We start from the raw sequence: 20,834 nt of genomic DNA on the forward strand, positions 1-20,834 counted from the left end.
TTGAAGATGTTTTAAAATTTCAGGTAAACTTGAGCTTATTTGCAGAGAAGAAGGGAACATTTATCAGAATTTCCACAACAGACATCTCTGATAGAATTGGGAATGATTCTAATATTTTTCCTTTTTATTAGTATGCAAATCTACAAGCATATGGATTGCTTATTATTGTTAATAATATAAAAATTACCAACAATAAAGAAACAAAAGAACAGGAAAAATTGAGGAGACCTCTTTGTCTTCATTACTCTCCTGGAAACTCACAGAAAGCAGGTCCCAGTGCCTCACACTTAAAGGTGCTTTTTGTAAATATTTATTCTAATGAATAAATTAAGGCTGCAGAGGATTCCCACCTCTGTTTCTTGACCACAGAAGGGAGTATTATTAGACACAGGGTGGGTGTCAAGGTGGAGAGGAGGAATAGGGGGTGACAGTGCCTAGTATGCTTCAGCTTCTCAGTGAAAGCAAGGGGTGAAGTACTGGAATTGGGACAGTGAGAGGAAAATATCCTCAAGCAGCCCAGAGGATAAGCTAGTTAGACATTGAAGGGCAGATAAAAGAGGGCAGATTATGAGAAATGCGTGTTAGTTGCTCAGTTGTGTCCAACACTTTACGACCCCATGGACTGTAGCCCGCTAGGCCTTCCTGTCCATGAGATTCTCCAGGCAAGAGTACTGGAGTGGATAGCCATTCCCTTTTCCAGGGGGTGTTCCCAACCCAGGGATCAAAGCCAGGTCTCCTGCATTGCAGGCAGATGCTTTACCGCTGGGCTTCCCTCGTGGCTCAGTTGGTAAAGCATCTCCCTGCAATGCAGGAGGCCCAGATTTGATCCCTGGGTCAGGAAAAGATCCCCTGGAGAAGGAAATAGCAACCCACTCCAGGACTCTTGCCTGGAGAATCCCATGGACAGAGGAGCCTGGTGGGCTACAGTCCACAGGATTGCAAAGAGTAAGACCCCGTGATTGTACAACTGTCACTTTCACTTTTCTTTACCACTAGCGCCCCCTGGGAAGCCCAGGATTATGAGAGGAGAGTTTTAATGGTGATGAGAAAGCAGTTATTTATTTCCACTCCTAATGCCTTCTAGAATTTGAAAGTTCTTTGTACAATATAATTCTGCTTTTTGGAAAAGCATAATTGTTTACCATAGCCTGGGTGGTTTATTTCTCATGGTTCTAGAGTCTGATCAGGGATCAGCATCGTCAAGTTCTGGTGAGAGGCCTCTTCAGGGATGCAGCCTGCTCACCTCTTGCTTGTCCTCACATAGTGGAGAGAGGGCAGAAAAAGTCTCTGGGGTTCTTTTTTAAAAGAGCATTCATCTCAGTCATGAGGGCTCCACCCTCATAACCTAATTACTTCCCAAGGTCCCACTTCCTAATACAATCCTATTGGGGGTTAGATTTTCAACATATGACTTTTGGGGGACACAAACATTCAGTTCATTGCAGTAATGATAATATTAATTACTTCCTAAATTCTAAGCAAAGTGGTTAAGAGTGTATGATTTGAAGGCAGAGACTCTGCCTGGGTTTGAAGATTTGTTCCGCTCTTTTCTGTATATAGTAAGTAAGTACATGTAATTTGGGCAAATTACTTATCCTTTCTGAGTTTCAGCTTCCTTTTCTGTCCAGTGGCTTCAAGGCTATCTTGGTGATGAAATGAGGTAATGCTGTATCACTGTCCTGCTGCAGTACCTGGTTTTCGTTTTTCTTGTTGTTGTTAGTACTATTACTATTTATTAATAAGACATAAGGATTATCCATAGGATAAAAAATGAATAGGAAGTGTTTCTAATGATCACACATTCTAGTAGGGGCAGGCAGCTCTATAGGCACATAATTAATTATTAAAAAACTGGGTTGTATAAAAATAGAAGAAAAGATTCTGACAGAAATGTGAGAAAGTATCAGACTCATTTAAACTGAACTTTTAAAGGGTTTGGAGGTAGAGAGTGGAGGAGGGAAAGTTTGCTATGGGCATGCCCTGCTGGACAGTCCTGGAAGGCACTGTGTCTGAGACAACTTCCAACATTGGTAGGAACCATAGCATCCACGGCGAGAAAGGGGCCAACAACTGTGAAGGGATCATAGATGTACTTTTCCTTGAGACAGTGATGATTCTTTAAATTTTTTTTTAAATCAGAAAAATATAGTTTTTGTTGTTATTTTGAAAACAGCACATGCACGTTGGGATTGTAATGCTGTAACACTGGTAAAATTATAATTCCAGTCAATAGGCCCAGTGGGCAATGTGTCTATTCAAGCATTTTAAGTGGAAAATATATATTCATTTTTACGCTTTTAATGTTATCCACTTAAAATTCATGGGAGATGTATTTGTTTCACAAGCCAGATGAGCCTTGTTATCCTTAATTGTCAATTTAGATGAAGATATTGAGGAGGAGAAGGAAAGAATGAATTCTTCCTTTAAGCATAACTTTATTTTAGCTTATTTGTGATAGGTAATTAGTTTCCTGAGAACTAGCATTTTTCAATAATTGATAAGATTGGAATGGAAGAAAAGATAGTAAGAAAATTATTACTACTATGTAGAACATAGAATTAAATCATAATTTTTATAGATGTAGCCTATTTTTCCAAATTGTTTTTATTTAAATATTTGAATATATTTATGTGCTTAAATACACTAATGTGGTTTAAATATTTTTAAAACATATAACAAGGTATTATTGAAAAATCTCTCTCCCACTCTTGATTCTTATCTATCTGGTCCTTTCCAGTATCTTCTGGTATTGGATTATTCTATATCCTTCTAGAGTTTCTCTATGCATATATAAGCAAATAAAGATATTACTTAGTCTTTTAAGTCTAAAAAAGTCTTATTTTTCCCATTTTATCACAAAATGTGACGTATTATATGTACTATTCTGCATTTTGATTTTTTTCCCCCTTAACTCATCTTGGATATCTTTTTACAGCAGTACATAGAGAGCTTCCCTCCTCATTTTGTCATACTGCTATATAATGTACAAAGTGCATTTAACCAGTCTGTCTCAGGTAGACATTTAGATCATTTCCTGTCTTTTAAACTGTAGCTTTTTAACTCAGATGATCTCAAATGTCTGTTAGAAGAAACTGAGATAATACTCTGGAGAATATGATAGCATTGCTGTTAGACATAAAAAGTTTGAGTAATTTGTTTACCTGAAAAAAAGAATGCTTAACACAGGCATCAGACATTTTTTTCTTAGTTTAGGCACCTATTTCCAACTAAAAGTTTGATCGTGAACATATTGTATGTTGTATTTTTTGATAACACCATAAGTTGTATTTATATTAAGTTGCATTTCTAAATCCATACTCTTTGTAAATCATATATTTGAAGCAGAAAATACCACACAATGTGTATTTATAATTCAGTGAAAATTTTAGTTGAAAGAATACTATTAGTTTTCTGGAATTTTATTATAGAAACAGTTTTTTCTCCTAATACTGAGATAAGATGTGAATTGATTTTAGTCTACAGCCCAGATCAACTTAAGGCTGACGCAGTACTAGTAAGAATCATTTTTATACTAGTTCTGGTGAGCCATCATCACCTTGGCCTTCCTTTGATCTAGGTTTTCATTCCATTTATTGTTATATTACACTTCTGTGTTCATTCTCTAGATTTTTTAAAAATCCTTTCTTCATTAATGCTTTTGCATTAATCTGCATTGATTCTGTATTAATTTGCATAATTCTGCATTTATCTTTCTGCATTAACACTTCTATTTAAAAAATAGGAATTTGCAAAAGGAACTTCTATTTAAATGTGATTGTTTTATCGTCTAAGAATTAAGAAAAATGAAGACAGTTTTGAAGGCCTGTTGAAGTGTGAATGGTATCTTTAAATGCCCTCTTTACTGAAATGCCTGTGTTGCTATTTGTGCTATACATAGTTTTAGTGTCTTTCTAATGAAAGTGTTTTAAGGTTTAAATTTAAATAATGCTGTTCTTCAACATTTTATTGATTTAACAAACATTTATTAAAGCAGTCTCTTCTGTAGTGACTTGGCTCATTTTTCTAGAGAAGCTTGGCAGGTCCTGTGCCTATAATTTACTATTACATTTTGTTCATGAACCATTATGTTTGCTACATAAACCATGAAAACAAATGTCTTATACTGTGATTATTTGTTTGCAGAGCTGACTTTCCATCAAATATAGCAGAGTCTTCTCTCAAGGACTGGGGTTGGACTCTTTTTTATTTGTGTGCCAGGGAATAATACATACCCTAATTAATTTATTGCTTTTTCTGTGTATGTCACTATGATAGTCTATGGATTTAAAGGTTATCAGGACAACCAGATGGAGAAGACAATAGCAACCCACTCCAGTACTTTTGCCTGGAAAACCCCACGGATGGAGGAGCCTGGTAGGCTGCAGTCCATGGGGTCACCAAGAGTCTGACACGACTGAGTGACTTCGCTTTCACTTTTCACTTTCATGCATTGGAGAAGGAAATGGCAACCCACTCCAGTGTTCTTGCTTGGAGAATCCCAGGGACAGCAGAGCCTGGTGGGCTGCCGTCTATGGGATCGCACAGAGTCAGACATGACTGAAGTGACTTAGCAGCAGCAGCAGGACAACCAGGTACCTGCTCTAGGGAACTCAATATAGTTTGTATATGTGTAGGTATGTAAAGTAGTTAAAGGGTCTCATTAACATTTGGAATTAGGAGGTGTGGGAATATTGAGGAAGGAGGTTTAACACTGGAACTGGAGATTGGAGATGTTAGGGATAGGTGCCATGAATGCCTTTCACCTTAAGATGAAAATGGAGAATAAAAATGCAGGAATTGGTATTAGGTGCTGTAATTTTTCATTTGTATGTCATAGATTATCTTTTTATAATGATAAGTTAGGTAGGATACTGTATAATATAATGTTTGCAGTGTATTGTTTTAACTAAAAGTACTATCTGAGTTTTTCTATTTGTAAACTCTTATTTTTTAAATTATGAAAATGTAATACATTTATAGGAGACTTGGAAAATACAGAACAAAGTTTCATAGTTCCATTATATATTACAGTTATTTAAGTAGATAAATTAAGATTTTTAGTTAGAGTTTCAATATCAAACTCTCAAAAATTAATAGAATGAATATACAGAGAAATAGAAGGATAGAGTAGACCTGAAAAGCACTATGAACCAATTCAACATAAGTAAGATTTATACAATTTTTACACAATGAGTGAGTGAAAGTTGCTCAGTTGTTTCTGACTCTTTGCAACCCTATGGACTATACAGTCCATGGAATTCTCCAGGCCAGAATATTGGAATGTGTAGCCTTTCCCTTCTCCAGGGGGTCTTCCCAACCCAGGGATCAAACCCAGGTCTCTCGCATATCAGGCAGATTCTTTACCAGCTGGGACACAAGAGAAGCCCTGCTGCTAAGTCGCTTCAGTCGTGTCTGACTCTGTGCGACCCCATAGATGGCAGCCCACCGGGCTCCACCATCCCTGGGATTCTCCAGGCAAGAACACTGGGGTGGGTTCCCATTTCCTTCTCTAATTCATGAAAGTGAAAAGTGAAAGTGAAGTCGCTCAGTCGTGTCCGACTCTTGTGACCCCATGGACTGCAGCCTACCAGGCTCCTCCATCCATGGGATTTTCCAGGCGAGAGTACTGGTGTGGGGTGCCGTTGCCTTCTCCGAGAGAAGCCCTAGTAGGATACAAATGCTATTCAAGTTCCTACAGACAACAAACTAGGAGACACTGGAACATATCCAGGGATATGAGACAAGGTGCAAAATTTGATGGTCTAAAGGTATTTTAATCATGCAGAGCCTGTTCTTTTATCACTATGGAATAATGTGAGTTTTTCTATTTGGATTTATCTTTCAAATTGTAAATAACCTAGCTAAAAATTCACTGAAGATGAAGCAAATTTAAGAAAAGGTTTAGATAGATTTACTGCTTATTCTTTTTTTCCTTCTAGTTTTATTGAGATATAATTGTATACAACACTGTATAAATTTAAAGTGTATAGCAAAATGACTTGACATCCGTATATTGTGGAATAATTACCACAGTAAGTTTAGTTAACATTTATTGCCTCAGGTAGTTACAGTTTTTTTATGATGAGAACTTTTAGGATCTACTCCCTTAAGAACTTTCAAATATACCATACAACAGTGTTAACTCTAGGCATCATGCTGCCCTGTATATCCCCAGTACTTGCTTATCTTATAACTGGAGGTTTGTACCTTTTGACCATCTTCATTCGATTCTCCCACTCCTACCTCCATTTGCTGCCTATCCTTGATTACTATAAGTATAGTAGACTTCAGTGGCATTTACATTTCTTCTTGGTGTGACACTCAAGGGGTATTTGTTGTGATGTTATGTCTGCAGTTTTAGGGTGTTCCATTTAATTGGAAAGTAAATGTGTCGAAAGCTATACTTCTCACTTTACTAAAATCGCCAATGTATTTATCAAGAATTTAGCTTAAAACTAGAGGAAAAGAGTATATTTCACCTACTTTAATTCTTTGAGCCCATTCATCTTTACTGTAGGCTTGGCAGTTGGCCGTCAAAGGAACAAGGGGCTTTTCATTTCTCTGGCCAGAGTCACAGAGTTTGAATTGGCGAGCCTGGTGTGAGTCTTTTTAGGTTCTCTTCTGTCAGTCACTGTATTACCAAATTTATAGTCTGTACTGTTGACCAGTCATTCTACAAAGTCATATTAATTGCAGCCTGTCTAAAGTCACATGAAATCACCAACCCTTAGTGGAATTCCTAGATTATTTTCTTGGTAAGTCAATGGCAGTGGTTTTTAAATCTGCATTTTTGGGTGTTCATAAAACAATGTTTGTGAAAACTCTCTAAATCTCTCAGAACATTGAAAAGGTAACCCGTCTAAATTGTGCAACTCTGCTTTTATATCTTTTTTTGTGCTTTTAAATTCACTTTGCACTTCTTTTTTCGTTGGTCCATATGTATTAGCTTGGTAACTTTTTGATATTAATGATTCATAAATCTGCTAAAACCCAATTTTTCTATGACATATAAAATTAAATGGGGAATACAGCCATACAGAAAATAAATAACATCAGGGTCCCAGTTTCAAAGACAAATACAGAAAGCATGACTTAAAAAATAATGACTTTAGATGCAGAGGTGAGGATGAGATAGGGTGCTATGCTGACATCCAGTGAAATAAAGCTGGTTGAATGTTGGCTGTCTTGTCACCAGTTGTTAAGTTTAGTGTGTTTTGCTGTTTTGTTATTTTTTTTGGTTGGTCTCATCCTGTATAGGTCCAGGAACATATTTTTGCGTGGCAAATTTATTTTAGCTTGAATAAGAGGCTTATAGTCATTGTTTCCCTAAAGTAAATTGCTTCTCATGTGTTTCTGTGCTAAGTCGCTTCAGTCATGTCTGACTGTGACCCCCAGGCTCCTCTGTCTGTGGGAGCCTGCAGGCAAGAATACTGGAGTGGGATGCCATGTCCTCCTCCAGGGGATCTTCCCCACCCAGGGATCGAACCTGTGTCTCTTACATCACCTGCATTGGCAAGTGGGTTCTTTACCACATGTGCCACCTGGGAAGTCCCATTTACTTGTTTTTTAGAAGTCTGGGAAGCTTTGGAGAAGGAAATGGCAACCCACTCCAGTGTTCTTGCCTGGAGAATCCTAGGGACGGGGGAGCCTGGTGGGCTGCCGTCTCTGGGGCCGCACAGAGTCGGACACGACTGAAGCGACTTAGCAGCAGGGAAGCTTTTAAAAAAGATTGATGCTGGTTCTGCTCCCCAAAATTCTGATATGATTGGCCTGGGGTGAAGTCTGGGTGTTGGGATTTTTAAAAACTACCAAAATGATTCTAATATGCTGCCAAGGTTGTGACCTACTGCTCTATAAGATTTGTTGTTGTTGTGTCTGACTCTTTGGGACCCCATGGACTGCAGCACGCCAGGCCCCTCTGACCTTCACCATCTTCTGGAATTTGCCAAAGTTCGTGTCCATTGCATTGGTGTTGCTATCCAGCTATCTCATCCTCTGACACCTTCTTCTCCTCTTGCCTTCAATCTTTCCCAGCATCAGGGTCTTTTCCAATGAGTCGACTCTTCTCATCAGGTGGCCAAAGTATTGGAGCTTCAGCTTCAGCATCAGTCCTTCCAATGAATATTCAGAATCTATTTCATTTAGGATGAACTGGGCTCTTTCTGTTAACATTCAGCAGAACTAGCCTTCTGAAACTCTAGGGCACATTTCCTGATCCACACCTGTGTGGAACAAAATAGATCTCTGGGGATTAGAATAATAAGTTGCTATTTGTGGAAATGCTTTTGTGCTGTTTCCTTAGTCTTAGAAATAGATGGTGTGTAAAATAGTGGTATTTTATCTAATAGGAATAGGAATCTAACAGGAACAGGAGTTTTCTCTTAAAGCTGACTTGATATCAGAAAACCTTCCTTAAGAGAAAACCCACAAACCTCTCCCTAGCAATCCTTTAATGACATTTGTTATTAAAATGTACCCATACTGTTTGTGTTCAGGGATGGGTTTGTTGTGTTTTGGGGATATCCCCTAGTGATATATCAGTTGCTGAGCAAGTAATGTGGCCCTGTCTTAATGGGAAATCTTCCCTGGGCATGCCAGAGCTTGTAGGTCTCAACAAAGGCTCAAAGGGGTCAACCTCTTAGAACTTGGCATTAGGCTGCCTACTTTCTTCTGAAGCAAAGTAAATATGTGCTAGTAGATGTTAGATGTAATTATAAAATGTATCTCTTAACATAAAATGTTGAACCAGATATTTGTTAGCTCAAATATGGTACTGTGATTTTTGTTTCTATTGCAAAAGGAAAGTTGTCTTTAATACCATTTTTTCCCCCCTGAGTATCAAAAATGTAGAAACAAAATTTATTTTATGCTCTAAGACTTTTCTTTCATTCTCAACTTTTCTTTATGATGGCCCCTTCTCTGCTTCTCAGTGTTGATCTTTGGAGTCATTTCTGCCTTCATGAATCTTTTTGCTTTTGATGCTTGATGTGATGGGAAAAAAATCTGCATTAGTTTTGTTTTTTTAAAAAAATAATTTTATTTATTTATTTTTGGCTGTGCTGGGTCTTCGTTGCTTCACGGGTTTTTCTTCCCTAGTTGTGGTGAGCAGGGGCTACTCTCAGTTGTGGTTCGAGGGCTTCTCATTGGGGTGGCCTCTCCTATTGCTGAGCACTGACTCGAGGGTGCACGGGCTTCAGTAGCTGTGCTCCCAGGCTCTGGAGCAGGCTCACAGGCTCAGTAGCTGTGCTCCCAGGCTCTGGAGCAGGCTCACAGGCTCAGTAGTTGTGGCTCACAGGCTCAGTTGTTCCTCAGCATGTGGGATCTTCTCAGATCAGGGTTCGAACTTGTGTCTCCTGTATTGGTGGAGTGGATTCTTTACCACTGAGGCACCAGGGAAGCCCCTGCATTAGTTTTGAATAGTGAGGATGGGCTAGTTTCCTGAGTCTCCAAAACAGAAGAAAATAGATTATTCTGTCCAGACTGTTGAATCTATTCTCAACAACTGGGGTGTATTGAGTAACTTGGACCACCATGAAAAGCAGATTTATCAGGTTTTCTTGTGAAAGTGGTAAATAAGCACCACTATTCAGAATCTGCACGCAGAAACAACTGTCAAGGTCTGTATGACTCACTAAATACAAAGAAGGAAGTGAGTTATATCTTTTTTTTTCTTTTGAAACATGGCAGTACTTCAATAGTTTGAGTTGTGAAAATTGGCTCAGATTACTTTTTTTGTTATTCCTGTTTTTATGGTTTCAGATCAGGTACCAAACTTTCTGTAGTCGGGTAAGTGCCAAATTTTTTGTGCTCTTTATAGTACTTTTCCAATAGCCAGCCTTGGTTGATGAAAGTGCTTTGGAATAGTTTGTAGTCATTTGCCTTAATGAGCATAGGTATTTTGTTGAATGCCTCATATATGAAGGACTTGTTTTCAATAGTGGAGTCAAAGACAACTTACTAGTATTTTTGTCTTTAAGCAAAGTTAAATGTGGTTAAATGGGGGACACTCAGATATTGATAAAAGGCCCAGAGCACAGCTCTTGGTCTCTTTCTGGTGCCTGTTATTGCTACTTCTAGACAGATTCTGTTTTGCTGATTTATATGACCTTTTAAGCCATGATTTAGAAGTGAATTTTTACATATCTCTGTTTCTTTAGATGAGCAAAATGATTAGTATAGCTTTATGTTAAATCTGTAAAGAAGAGATTCTGTGTCCCATTTTTTTGTTAGGTACTGGTCGTGCTCAATTTTTGGCTCTGCCCCATGAAGCCATTTGATTTTGTTTTCATAAGTGGGAAATAGCCTTGTCCTCCCCACTCGTTCTTATCAAATACATTTTTATCTTGTAGGTCTAAATAGTATTAAACAATTGGCTTATTCTTTACTAGGGACCTGGTACATATATATCATGGATGTGTTCAGAGACTGAAAGCCAGGTGTACTTTGGACAGTTGTATAAAGTATTTTAGTACACTGTCTAATTCCCAGGTATCCATACAGATTAGTCTAGAGCTGAATTGCCTAGAACAATAGCTACAATCTACATGTACTATTCAGCACTTGCAATTTGTTTAGTCCAAACTGAAATAGACTGTAAGACTACCAAACACACGTTAGATTTCAAAGATTTAGTATAAAAAAGTAAAATATCTTATAATTATGTTGATTATGTTCTGAACTGATAATATTTCAGACTGGATTAAACAAAATATATTATTGAACTTGTTGTCATTTATTTCTTTTTACTTTAGTATGGTTCTGTGAAAATTAAAATTACACATATGGCTCTCTATTGCATTATATTTCTGTTGAAAAACTATGATCTAGATTACATTTTTGTGACTGTATATAGTTGATGATTACAGATTGTTTTATATAATTTTTACTTTGAAATGTCAGTAGTTCCCAGCCACTTAGAGTTGTTTGGGTATATGTTGAATGGTCTCCTGGTAATGGTCATTCATTCATTCATACAACAGCCGCAGCATAGTAATGTGTGCAATACTGTACTAGACTCTGGGCATACAGCATAAAGAACACATTCTCTGTCCTTAGGAAGCTTGTGATCTTGTGCTGGTTTTACAGATGGGATTCAGTTCAGTGGTTGGAACAGTGCTCAGATGACCTTTGAGAACCTTTCTAACCCATTGCTCTGCAGCTATTTGCCTACCTTGTAGCTACTTGCTATCCAGAGGATTTGCAGAGAATCATAGAATCAAGACATATAAAGGAGGCATTTCTGTTATTTCTTTGTCCATTTGCTGTAGCTCTTTTTTATTCTTTAATGGAATCTCCACATTGTAAACAGTGCAACTCTGCCTTTCATTTTTTTCCTCAGTTCAAACAACTTCATTACCAGAAATGTTTTCTTACTGTTTTGTGTAAATATGTTCTTTCATCTCTGGTTTCATCTGCTCATTATTACCATTTGCAGGGTTGCTTCATTCTGAGTGATTTCTTAGATTCATGGGTTGCAGGCAATGGTGTGCTGGTAAACCAGCTCTTTAAGTAAACAGCGTTTGCTGATTTCTGTGGTGTAAATATTCCCACCAAGGCTGATTTGGGCTCTCAAAATGTTTGGTTATCTAACAATTGACTCTTGAGAGCCTGTGAAAAGATAGCTCTAGGACAATCAAGTCCTTCCTCTTTGTGTCTCTTTGAGGATGGTGATTCTGGTTTTCTTTGATTTTGCTGCTACTACTTCTCTGCAAAATAAATATAACAGTATGAAAAAAAGCAAAAATCCCAGTTGTTTCATCTATTAAAATATTCATACACTTAGTTTTTTATTCAGCAAATATTTATTGCCAGGGATTTTTTATAATAACTTCATAATAGTTTTATGGTTCAGTTGACTATTATGCCAGAAGTCACATTTAGAAAGATAGAATTGCCAAGGTGGATAGAATTTGGATGGTCAAGCATGAGGCTGAGCTAAATTTGTATTTGGATGTCTCTAGATTGGCCCTAATGTTAGTCTTCTGTATTGGGGGTTATAGACATATGATTTCTTCTTCGGCAAAGTTGAATGGTTAGACGTCCTGGGTGTTTGGGGTATTACCTTATCTCCTGAATGAAGAGCATCCTTGTGTTTACCTGTTTAAGGGAGTAATGCAATACATGGTATAACTATCATGGTAGATAAGGGTTAGAGCTGTAGTTTTCCCCGGCAGCATAGGATGTGCAAGCTTTTTCCTGTGGTTGATCTCTGTAGGCTTTCAGTGGTCTTTTGTAAGGAAGGTGGAAAAACACGTGTCCTCTTATTCAACTCAGAAACTGTTTGTCTCAATAAATATAAATGAATGCATGCATGAATGAGTCAAAAAGCAAATCAGGAGTTCAATAAACAAATGGGAATCATAACTGCAACAAAAACTGTGGGAGTATAAAACTTTGTAGCACATTGATATAGTGATTTAAATCCAAAGCTCCGTATAACCTCTCTAAAGTATCTGGTTTAAAATAAAAGTGTGTTTAATACCACCTGACAAAAGAAAACTGCTTTGGACATCATTGCTTTTAGATTTATTCAATCAATACTCTTTGCAAAGAGAACAGAGGGATGATATTAATGGACAAAAGGAATTTTGGGTTAATGCAAAGAAAGTCTTCTTGTTAATGAGAATTGAAGTGTTAGGCCCTTGAGATAGCAAAAGTGGTTGTAGGATATTATATGACATTGTCTTGCAATGATCTCCCAAGCTTCTTTAATTTAAACACTTATTGACAAACATTTATTGTTTGTTTCATACCAGGCACTGTAATAGGTACTAAGAAGACAATAGGGAGTAATAAACATATAGATGCTGTCTTCTATGTGACTCTTATATATTGAGAGGCAGAGAATCAAATGAACACATCAGGATATAATGTCAAACTGTAGTTAAGTCCAGTGGAAAAAAAAATGTTGGGGACCTGATCTAGCCAGAGAGTGGGGTTGGAGGTTTTTCCGCCTGAGACAACTGATCTGTGAGCTGGGAGCTGAAGGGTGAGTAGGGTAACCTAGGCACAGGCGATTGGAGAGCATGTGACCTGAGAAGCAAAGGTTCTGTGGTGGGAGCCGAGTGCCTCTCCAAGGAGCTCAGGGGAGGAGGGCGTTGTGAGGGGCGCAGAGAGCGAGAAGGGAGTGTGAAACGAGGGAGAGACCGGAGGGGCAGGCAGGGCCAGATGTCACAGGCCTTGCATCTATTTTAGGATTTGAACCTTCCCTTCAGAGAGCTGTGGGAGTCAGTGAAGGGCGGCAGCGGAAGAGTAGCTGAAGCAGACTTGCCTTTTCAAGCTCTCACTCTGGCTGCCGTGAAGAATGCTCATTAGAAGGGCCAGGAGTGGACATGGGCAGCTCTTGTCTGCATGAGGGTTACTGCCTGAGAGTTAGCAGAACTGAGGAGAAGTAAGTGCATTCAAGAGACGCTTAGGAGGGAAAACAACAAGGCAGAGCACAGTAGGATATGGAAATGAGAGAGATGGAAGGACTTCTGGGTGCTAGCTTCAGTGATTATGGAAGCTGTATCTTTTACTGAATTAGAGAGGGTTGGAGGGCCAGGGTATTGTTACTGTTTTGGGGTGGGGCATATTCAGGAGATTCTTCTTACACAGTAAAACCCCATGAACTGTAGCCCACTAGACTCCTCCATCCATGGAATTCTCCAGGCAAGAGTACTGGAGTGGGTTGCCATTCCCTTCTCCAGGGGATCTTTCCAACCCAGGGATGGAACCCGGGTTTCCTGCATTGCAGGTAGATTCTTTACCAGAAACTGAGATTGTGAGCTCAGATTCTGAGCCACCAGAAAAGCCCATGAGATGCCTTAAGACGCCCAAATGGAAACATCACGTATGTGGTTGGCTGAACCATTTTGGAGTTTTAAGGAGTCTGTGCTAGAGAGAAGACCTTGAAGCTTATTGGCAGATGGATGGTAACTTATGCCAGTGAGTTTGTATAGGGCAGTGATCCTCAAAATGCGGTCCCTCCTACCAGAAGCACTGATAGTGCCTGGAAACTTGTTAGAAATGCGCAGTCTCAGCCCCTTCCCCAGACCTACTGAATCTGAAACTCGGGTGGGGTCCAGCATTCTGTGTTCTAAGAAGCCATGTTGGTGGTGCTGATGCTGATGACATTAAAGTTTGAGAGTGCCCAGGCTTGGGGGAAAGTATGGAGTACGAAGAATCTGAGTCTGGAGTTGAACCTCGAGGAGACGGGAGGTGAAGGATGACTTTGCACAGGACATTGGGATGGAGTAGTGTTGAGAGCGGTAGAATCCAGAAACAATGAAGAGAATATTCAGAGGGAATTACCTGTTCCTGACATATTAATAGTAAATAAAATGATGCTTGCAGAGTGTTCCCTGGACTTAGAATAAGCACATCCAGAATGACAGAAAATAGATTAGTGATTGTCAGGGATGGAGAGGGAATGAAGAGTTATTACAAATGGTTATAGTTTCTTTCTGGGGTGACAGAAATGGTTTGAAATCAGTGGTGTGAACTGTTGTTGTTCAGCCACTCAGTCGTGTCCGACTCTTTGCGACCCCATGGACTACAGCACACAGGCTTCCCTGTTCTTCACCATCTCCTGGAGTTTGCTCAAACTCATATCCATCAAGTCGGTGATACTGTCCAACAATCTCATCCTCTGTTGTCCCCTTCTCCTCCTGCTGTCTATCTTTCCCAGCATCAGAGTCTTTTCTAATGAATCAGTTCTTCCCATCAGGTGGCCAAAGTATTGGAGCTTCAACTTTAGCATCAGTCCTTCCAATGAATATTCAGGGTTGATTTCCTTTAGGATTGACTGGTTTGATCTCCTTGCAGTCCGAGGGACTCTTAAGAGTCTTCTCCAACACCACAGTTCAAAAGCATCAATTGTTCCGTGCTCAGCCTTCTTTATTGAATTGTGACTGTACTGAAATTGTGAATTGTGACTATACTAAAAATCACAACATTATGAAAACACTGAAAATCACTAAGTTGTGTACTATAGAAAGGAAAGAAATCATCCATTGTGTTGAATAATGATGCAGTTTCAGAGTGGGAAGAACTTTTGAGTTTACTAAAGCCTGGTGTATTATTCCTAAACTTCACCTCCATTTCACATAACAATGTAGGTGGAAAATATTCCTTGCAAGTCATCTTCTAATTCAAACTTGAATGTTGTGTGGGTCAGGTATCTTGCTGCCTTCCAGGACCAACCATTTTATTTTTAGATGGTGCTGACTATATCAGGTGGTTGAGAAAACTCAACAGGAAAGATTTATAAAATGGGAGATAATATGACTTGTGGACACAATGGGGGAGGAGACATTGGGACCTATTGAGAGAGTAGCATTGAAACATACTTATTACCATATATAAAATTAGATAACCTGTGGAACTTTGATGTATGATGCAGGGAGCTCAAATCAGGTGCTCTGTGACAACTAGAGGGATGAAGTGGGAGGTGGGAGAGAGATTCCAGAAGGTGGGGACATATGTATACGTGTGGCTGATTCATGTTAATGTATAGCAGACACCAACACAAATGTTGTAAAGCAATTGTTCTCCGATTAAAAATAGGTATATTTAAATAAAAAATATTTCTTTTGTCGAGTAAAATCTTTCAGCTTCTTAAGTGTACCTTCCAACTTATTTCAGTCCTTCATCCTCACTGCCTGAAGAACCCAGTGCCGTCACTTCCTGAGCCTTTTGTGAATTATCTGGTATTGACTGGGTCGATGCTGATTTTTCCACTGTTACCTTAGCATTGTTTTCTTAGTCTTCTAATTTATTGTCACTCATCTATCTGATTTCCAGCTTTCAGAATTTTATTGATGTTGTCTGCTCTCATCTCCCTGACCTTGTTGGATTCCATGTTAAAAAGCCCTTTAGAATTCTCCGTTTAGTGGGGTTTTGGTAGATACATGTATTTATCGTCACCTTTATCATTTTCTCTCTCTTTTTCCCACAGAGAATATGTAACGTGTCTTTGTGTCCCTTCACTTTTATGGTTGCTCTCCTTTGACTGTGTATATGCCGAGTGCCAATAATAAGACATCTTTCTCTTGCCTAGTTATGAGGGCAGCTTTTGGGAACCTCCTGCCTTCATGAGGATCAAAGGTGTTAATGTGTCTAAATTACCCAGCATAGTAAGTTTTGGTAAAAAAGCTGCGTCATCAACTTCCCCACTCCTGAGGATGTGGCTTAACTTTATTGCACCCTTATTATATTGAATGCCCGCCTGTCTTTCTAGCCTGCTGACTGCCTTGCATCCTAATCTCGCCAGATGGCCTGTTAACTCCCCCGTCACTCAAGTCTGCACACTTGATCACCACATCACTAGAGTGGTCTTTTCAGTTGTTGGTAGAGACTGTGGCTGTGCTAGGACAAGAGATCTCATAATAATCTCACCATGCTTTGCAGACAGTAAGAAAGACTGGATCTGGAGCTTGTCTGATAACCTATATTTGTGCATTTGTTTAGCTGAGTCTAGGTGGGAAGGTATACTTGAAGAAGTAAGGGGCACCTTCAATTCTTATAATTTCTTCTGTTCTTTTTAAATGCTGAGTTTTTTCTTTTCTTTACCAAAGCAGTAGTTTTGATCTAGTGTCTGTGGAGAGAATTCAGAGGATCGGTGGATTTAGAGGACAAAAATTCTTTATTTTCACTAACCTTATACGATAATGTGCGTGTGCTCAGTTGCTCAATTGTGTCCAGCTCTTTGGACCCCGTGAACCACCTGCCAGGTTCTTCTGTTCGTGGGATTTTCCCGGCGAGAATATTCAAGTGGGTTGCCATTTCCTCCTCCAGGGGATTTTCCTGTCCGAGGGATTGAATGCCGGTGTTTCCTGCATTGGCAGGTGGATTCGTTACCACTGAACCACCTGGGAAGTCCCAATTTATAAGATTAAATTCAACAACTGGGTTGGCCAAAAAGTTCGTTTGGATTTTTCCATAAGGTAATTTTTCCAAAAGATGTAACAGCCGTAAAACCTGAACAAACTGCTTGGTAACTCAGTATAAATGTTATAAATAATAAACTATAGTAGTATTAGCAATTCAAGTGACTTTTTCACAATAGAAACTATAGACATTTTAATATCCCATTACAGCTGTTGTGTATATCTTAAGATATTTATGTTCACTCCTTTAAAATTATAATCAGACCTACTACTAATATGTTAAGTATGGTATTAAACATAATTAAATATTGTATTATATATTTGTTTTTGTTATGTTTTGATAACTTTAAATTTAATTACATTTGTCTTTTATCAGTTCTATGTATTTTATTCATTTGAAAACATTCTGAAAAGAGGGGTCCATAGGCTTCATGAGAATGCTGCAGGGGTCCATGAACCTTGTCCTAAAAAGACAAGTTCCTACAAAGGAATGTGTTGTTATTTATATAAATTAGTATTTTTTCTTAGATCCATAGCTACTACTTTCACTAGCTTAATCCATTAAAATTTGCTTCTTAATATATGATTTATGTCTTTACAAGATGTTTGAAAAGGGGGCGCTTTTGTTTTTCCCTATGTATTCAGATAGCGTTGAAAAAGAACTCTTTAAATCAGGATGAAATACCTAGAATAACCCTTCCTTAACATAGGTTAACTTTGAAGTTTCAGCTGTTAGGCTGAAACATTTCTGTTAGGCTGCCTTGCTTAGGTTAACCTACTGTTTTTAAATTAGGTTATCAGGATGCTGAAACTCAGTGATGTTGATGTTGCATTTCAGTTCACGGCTTAGCAGCCATCGGTTCAAGTTCCCTTGACTGGTTGTGATACAAGACTTAGTTTTATGTTAATTAAGAGTCATTTTCTCCCCTTGAAGCGTCGTCTGTGGCGTTCCCGCTGGGCCCCACCCCCCAGCTTTGTGTGGTGCCTTTGACTTTGTGATTGGCAGGTGCCTGGCAGCTCTGTTCATTCAGGTCAGCAGTAGGGGCTGGGCCAAGCTACTGAGAGCCTTGAGGTCAAGTTTCTTGCCTTGGACACCTTGGAACATTGTTAGTGTTAAAGCTCCAATGCCAGTTCTGCTAACTGACCTGAACTTGATACTAGAGTTTTATGTTGCCTAAAGAAGGCCTGGTAAGTTGCTCTAAAAACTTAAATAAAGGATGAAGCACTCAGTTTTCGATGCAGTAGGTCTCCACTTCTCCTAGAACCCGAGAGGAGATTGTTTGGAAGCAGAATGGCATTTTCCTTAGCATTTTTTGTGGGGATGAAGGTGGGGGTAGGGGAGCAGAATGGAAGTGGTGGCATTTAATTTGTGAAAGTAACTGCCAGGTTTTAATGACCTGAATACATTGTCCCCCTTAAACTTTTATGTTTGTATTTGCCATATGGGCTTTCCTGATGGCTCAGATGGTAAAGAATCTGCTTGTAATGCGGGAGACTCAGGTTTGATCCCTAGGTTGGGAAGATCTCCTGGAGAAGGGAATGGCTACCCAGTTCAGTATTCTTGCCTGGAGAATCCCCATGGACAGAAGAGCCTGGTGGGCTACAGTCCATTGCGTTGCAGAGAGTCAGACTGAATGACTTTCACTTTCACCACTTTGCTGTATTCCTGACAGATGGTTATTTCTCTTTCTGAATACCTGTCATGATGATGCATGTTTTACTTAATGAAACACTCATTGTTAAGAATAATAGTCATAATAGTTATTGAGTGGTTCCTTTTGTGCTAAGCACTATAGGAAGGACATTATTTTTTTTTTAATGAAATACAACAACAGTTCTGTGAATATTGAATTAGTAACTTCATTTCACAAATCAGGAATGCAAAACAGATAGAGGTAAAATTGGCTTGAGCTCCCAGCCAATATGTGGCAGAGTTGGAATTTGAAGGCAGTCTGATCACAGAGCTCTGGTTCCTAAATCTGCTTTCTCTTAACTCATCTTGTTGGATTCAAGCAATTTCAGAAGTGCTTGAGTTAAGCTGTGAAAGTGAAGTCGCTCAGTCATGTCCGACTCTTTGCAACCCCATGGACTGTAGCCCACCAGGCTCCTCAGTCCATGGAATTTTCCAGGCAGGAGTACTGGAGTGGGTTGCTGTTTCCTTCTCCAAGGGATCTTCCCAACCCAGGGATCGAACCCAGGTCTCCCACACTGCCGGCAGACGCTTTACTGTCTGAGCCACCAGGGAAGCCCAGTAAAGCTGGGCTGAGTTAAGCTGTAGGAGTAGTTAACTAGTAGGATCTGATGTGTTGTATAAGTTTACCATGTTGACAGCTGTGAAACCAAACAAGCATGTATCCAACTGACATATTACTTTGAGTATTCAAAATGCATGTCTTTAATGTTCCTTTTTTTTTGTCTTCATAGGGATGCTTCCTTTGGAAATTGCACTTACAATCTCACCATCCTTGACTGTTTGCAGGGAATCAGAAAGGTAATAACAATTGCCTTGCTGTAGCTGCCATTGTAATTTAACAATATGAAAAAGGAGAGGTGTTGATATCTTTGTTGTTGGAGAGAAGGGAGAGGAGGTAGTAAGAAGGTGGCTTTCTACTTCTCGAACGATGGTTGATCTGCAAAACACAGACCACAGGGCCAACAGCGGAGGTGTTCTGGGGGATAACTCTTCTTATAGCTGCGGAAGGGGTCTCCCTTTCTCGCTTAAACTATTTGTGTTAGCATTTCTATCTGCTGCCATCACCGTGACCTTGCTTTGTCACCTGCTCAGCTTCCTTATCAAGCTAGATCTTGGTGTGAGAGAGGCAGGAAGTCTTCTAAGCCACAGCTCTCCTCTGTCAGTGTGGAGAACATTTCCATCTTGCTTTTCTCATTGGATAGTATTACATGCCCAGGAAGGAGTGAGCAGGTTAGATATTATTTTCTCATTTTCACAGATGAGGAAACAACCCCAGAGAGGTTAAGTCACTCTCGGGGCCACAGGGAGTTATTAGGGCTCCTTCTAACTCAGATTTCCATATCAGTCTGGAGTTCCTTCTAGTACCCTATCCGGGTGTGTCATAAACCCATGGTTGTCTCAGTGTGGGAACTTGTGCAGAGATGTGGGTGCTCAGACCTCGTCCAATAGCAGTTGGACCATAAACTCTGGGAGTGGTGCCCTGATGTCTGTGTGATCTGATGCACTCTAAAGTTTACAGCCATAGTTATTGAGTTATTTATATACGTTGTGGAGAAGTTAATCCAAAAGATTGTTGAGAACTTTGGAATATGTTTTAGAAACATTGATTTACAGTCTAAGTCACGCGTGCTGTGCTGTGAATTCTAAAGAAGCTTCAGAGTACATCATTCCATCTTGAACATACAGCCATGACTTTTACCAGCCAGGAACGTATATGTTTCATAACCCATTGGCAAGGGTCATTGTGGACTGTAAATATAGTATCAGCAGTGAGCTTTGTTCTGGATTCTTCTCTCTGATGCAGTATAACATTGCTTTTGCCTTAAGTTGAGAAAATTGCTATGGTAAAATATGCTACTTGTTTTCTGTATGTTTTTGACTTTGTTTCATTTTAAAATGAACTTAAACTTTATAAAACTTGAAAATGATTTTCAAACATTTTTCCTTTCACTTAAAAACTATCAAGGTAGTCTAGCCTATCTCCTGTGAATAATATCACCAACCCACACTTCCAATAACGCAAGAACCCTTATGTATATTTCACCCAGTATACAATCCAGAATTGTAGCATTTAAAAAATATGACTGAATGGAGAAAGGTAATTTATTTATTGCCACTATTATTATTATTGCCTATCTGCCATCTGGTACAGCTGTTTCTTTTATAATACATATGAAAATTGAAGAAGAGTTCACACTGGAGTATCCCTCCTGTTGTTATGGTAACTGATAACTTGATACAGACATTTATGACATCCTTGCTCATGTAAAAGG

General features: G+C 39.1%; 1 protein-coding gene across 15 annotated transcripts in view; it reads left to right on the forward strand.

Annotated features, from left to right (window-relative positions):
* CDC14A (cell division cycle 14A) overlaps positions 1–20,834 on the forward strand; it is a 183,866-nt gene that overhangs the window by 67,513 nt on the left and 95,519 nt on the right. For all 15 annotated transcript variants that reach the window (XR_011258734.1, XR_011258736.1, XR_011258733.1 and 12 more), the window contains one exon: positions 19,293–19,359. Coding sequence is in view for 10 of the 15 variants with exons in the window: in XM_069598887.1 (XP_069454988.1) it covers positions 19,293–19,359 (67 nt within the window). In the remaining 5 variants the exon portion in view is untranslated. The remainder of the gene's footprint in view (positions 1–19,292; positions 19,360–20,834) is intronic.

Source organism: Ovis canadensis, chromosome 1, assembly GCF_042477335.2.
Source record: "Ovis canadensis isolate MfBH-ARS-UI-01 breed Bighorn chromosome 1, ARS-UI_OviCan_v2, whole genome shotgun sequence".
In the NCBI taxonomy this organism is placed as follows: domain Eukaryota; kingdom Metazoa; phylum Chordata; class Mammalia; order Artiodactyla; family Bovidae; genus Ovis; species Ovis canadensis.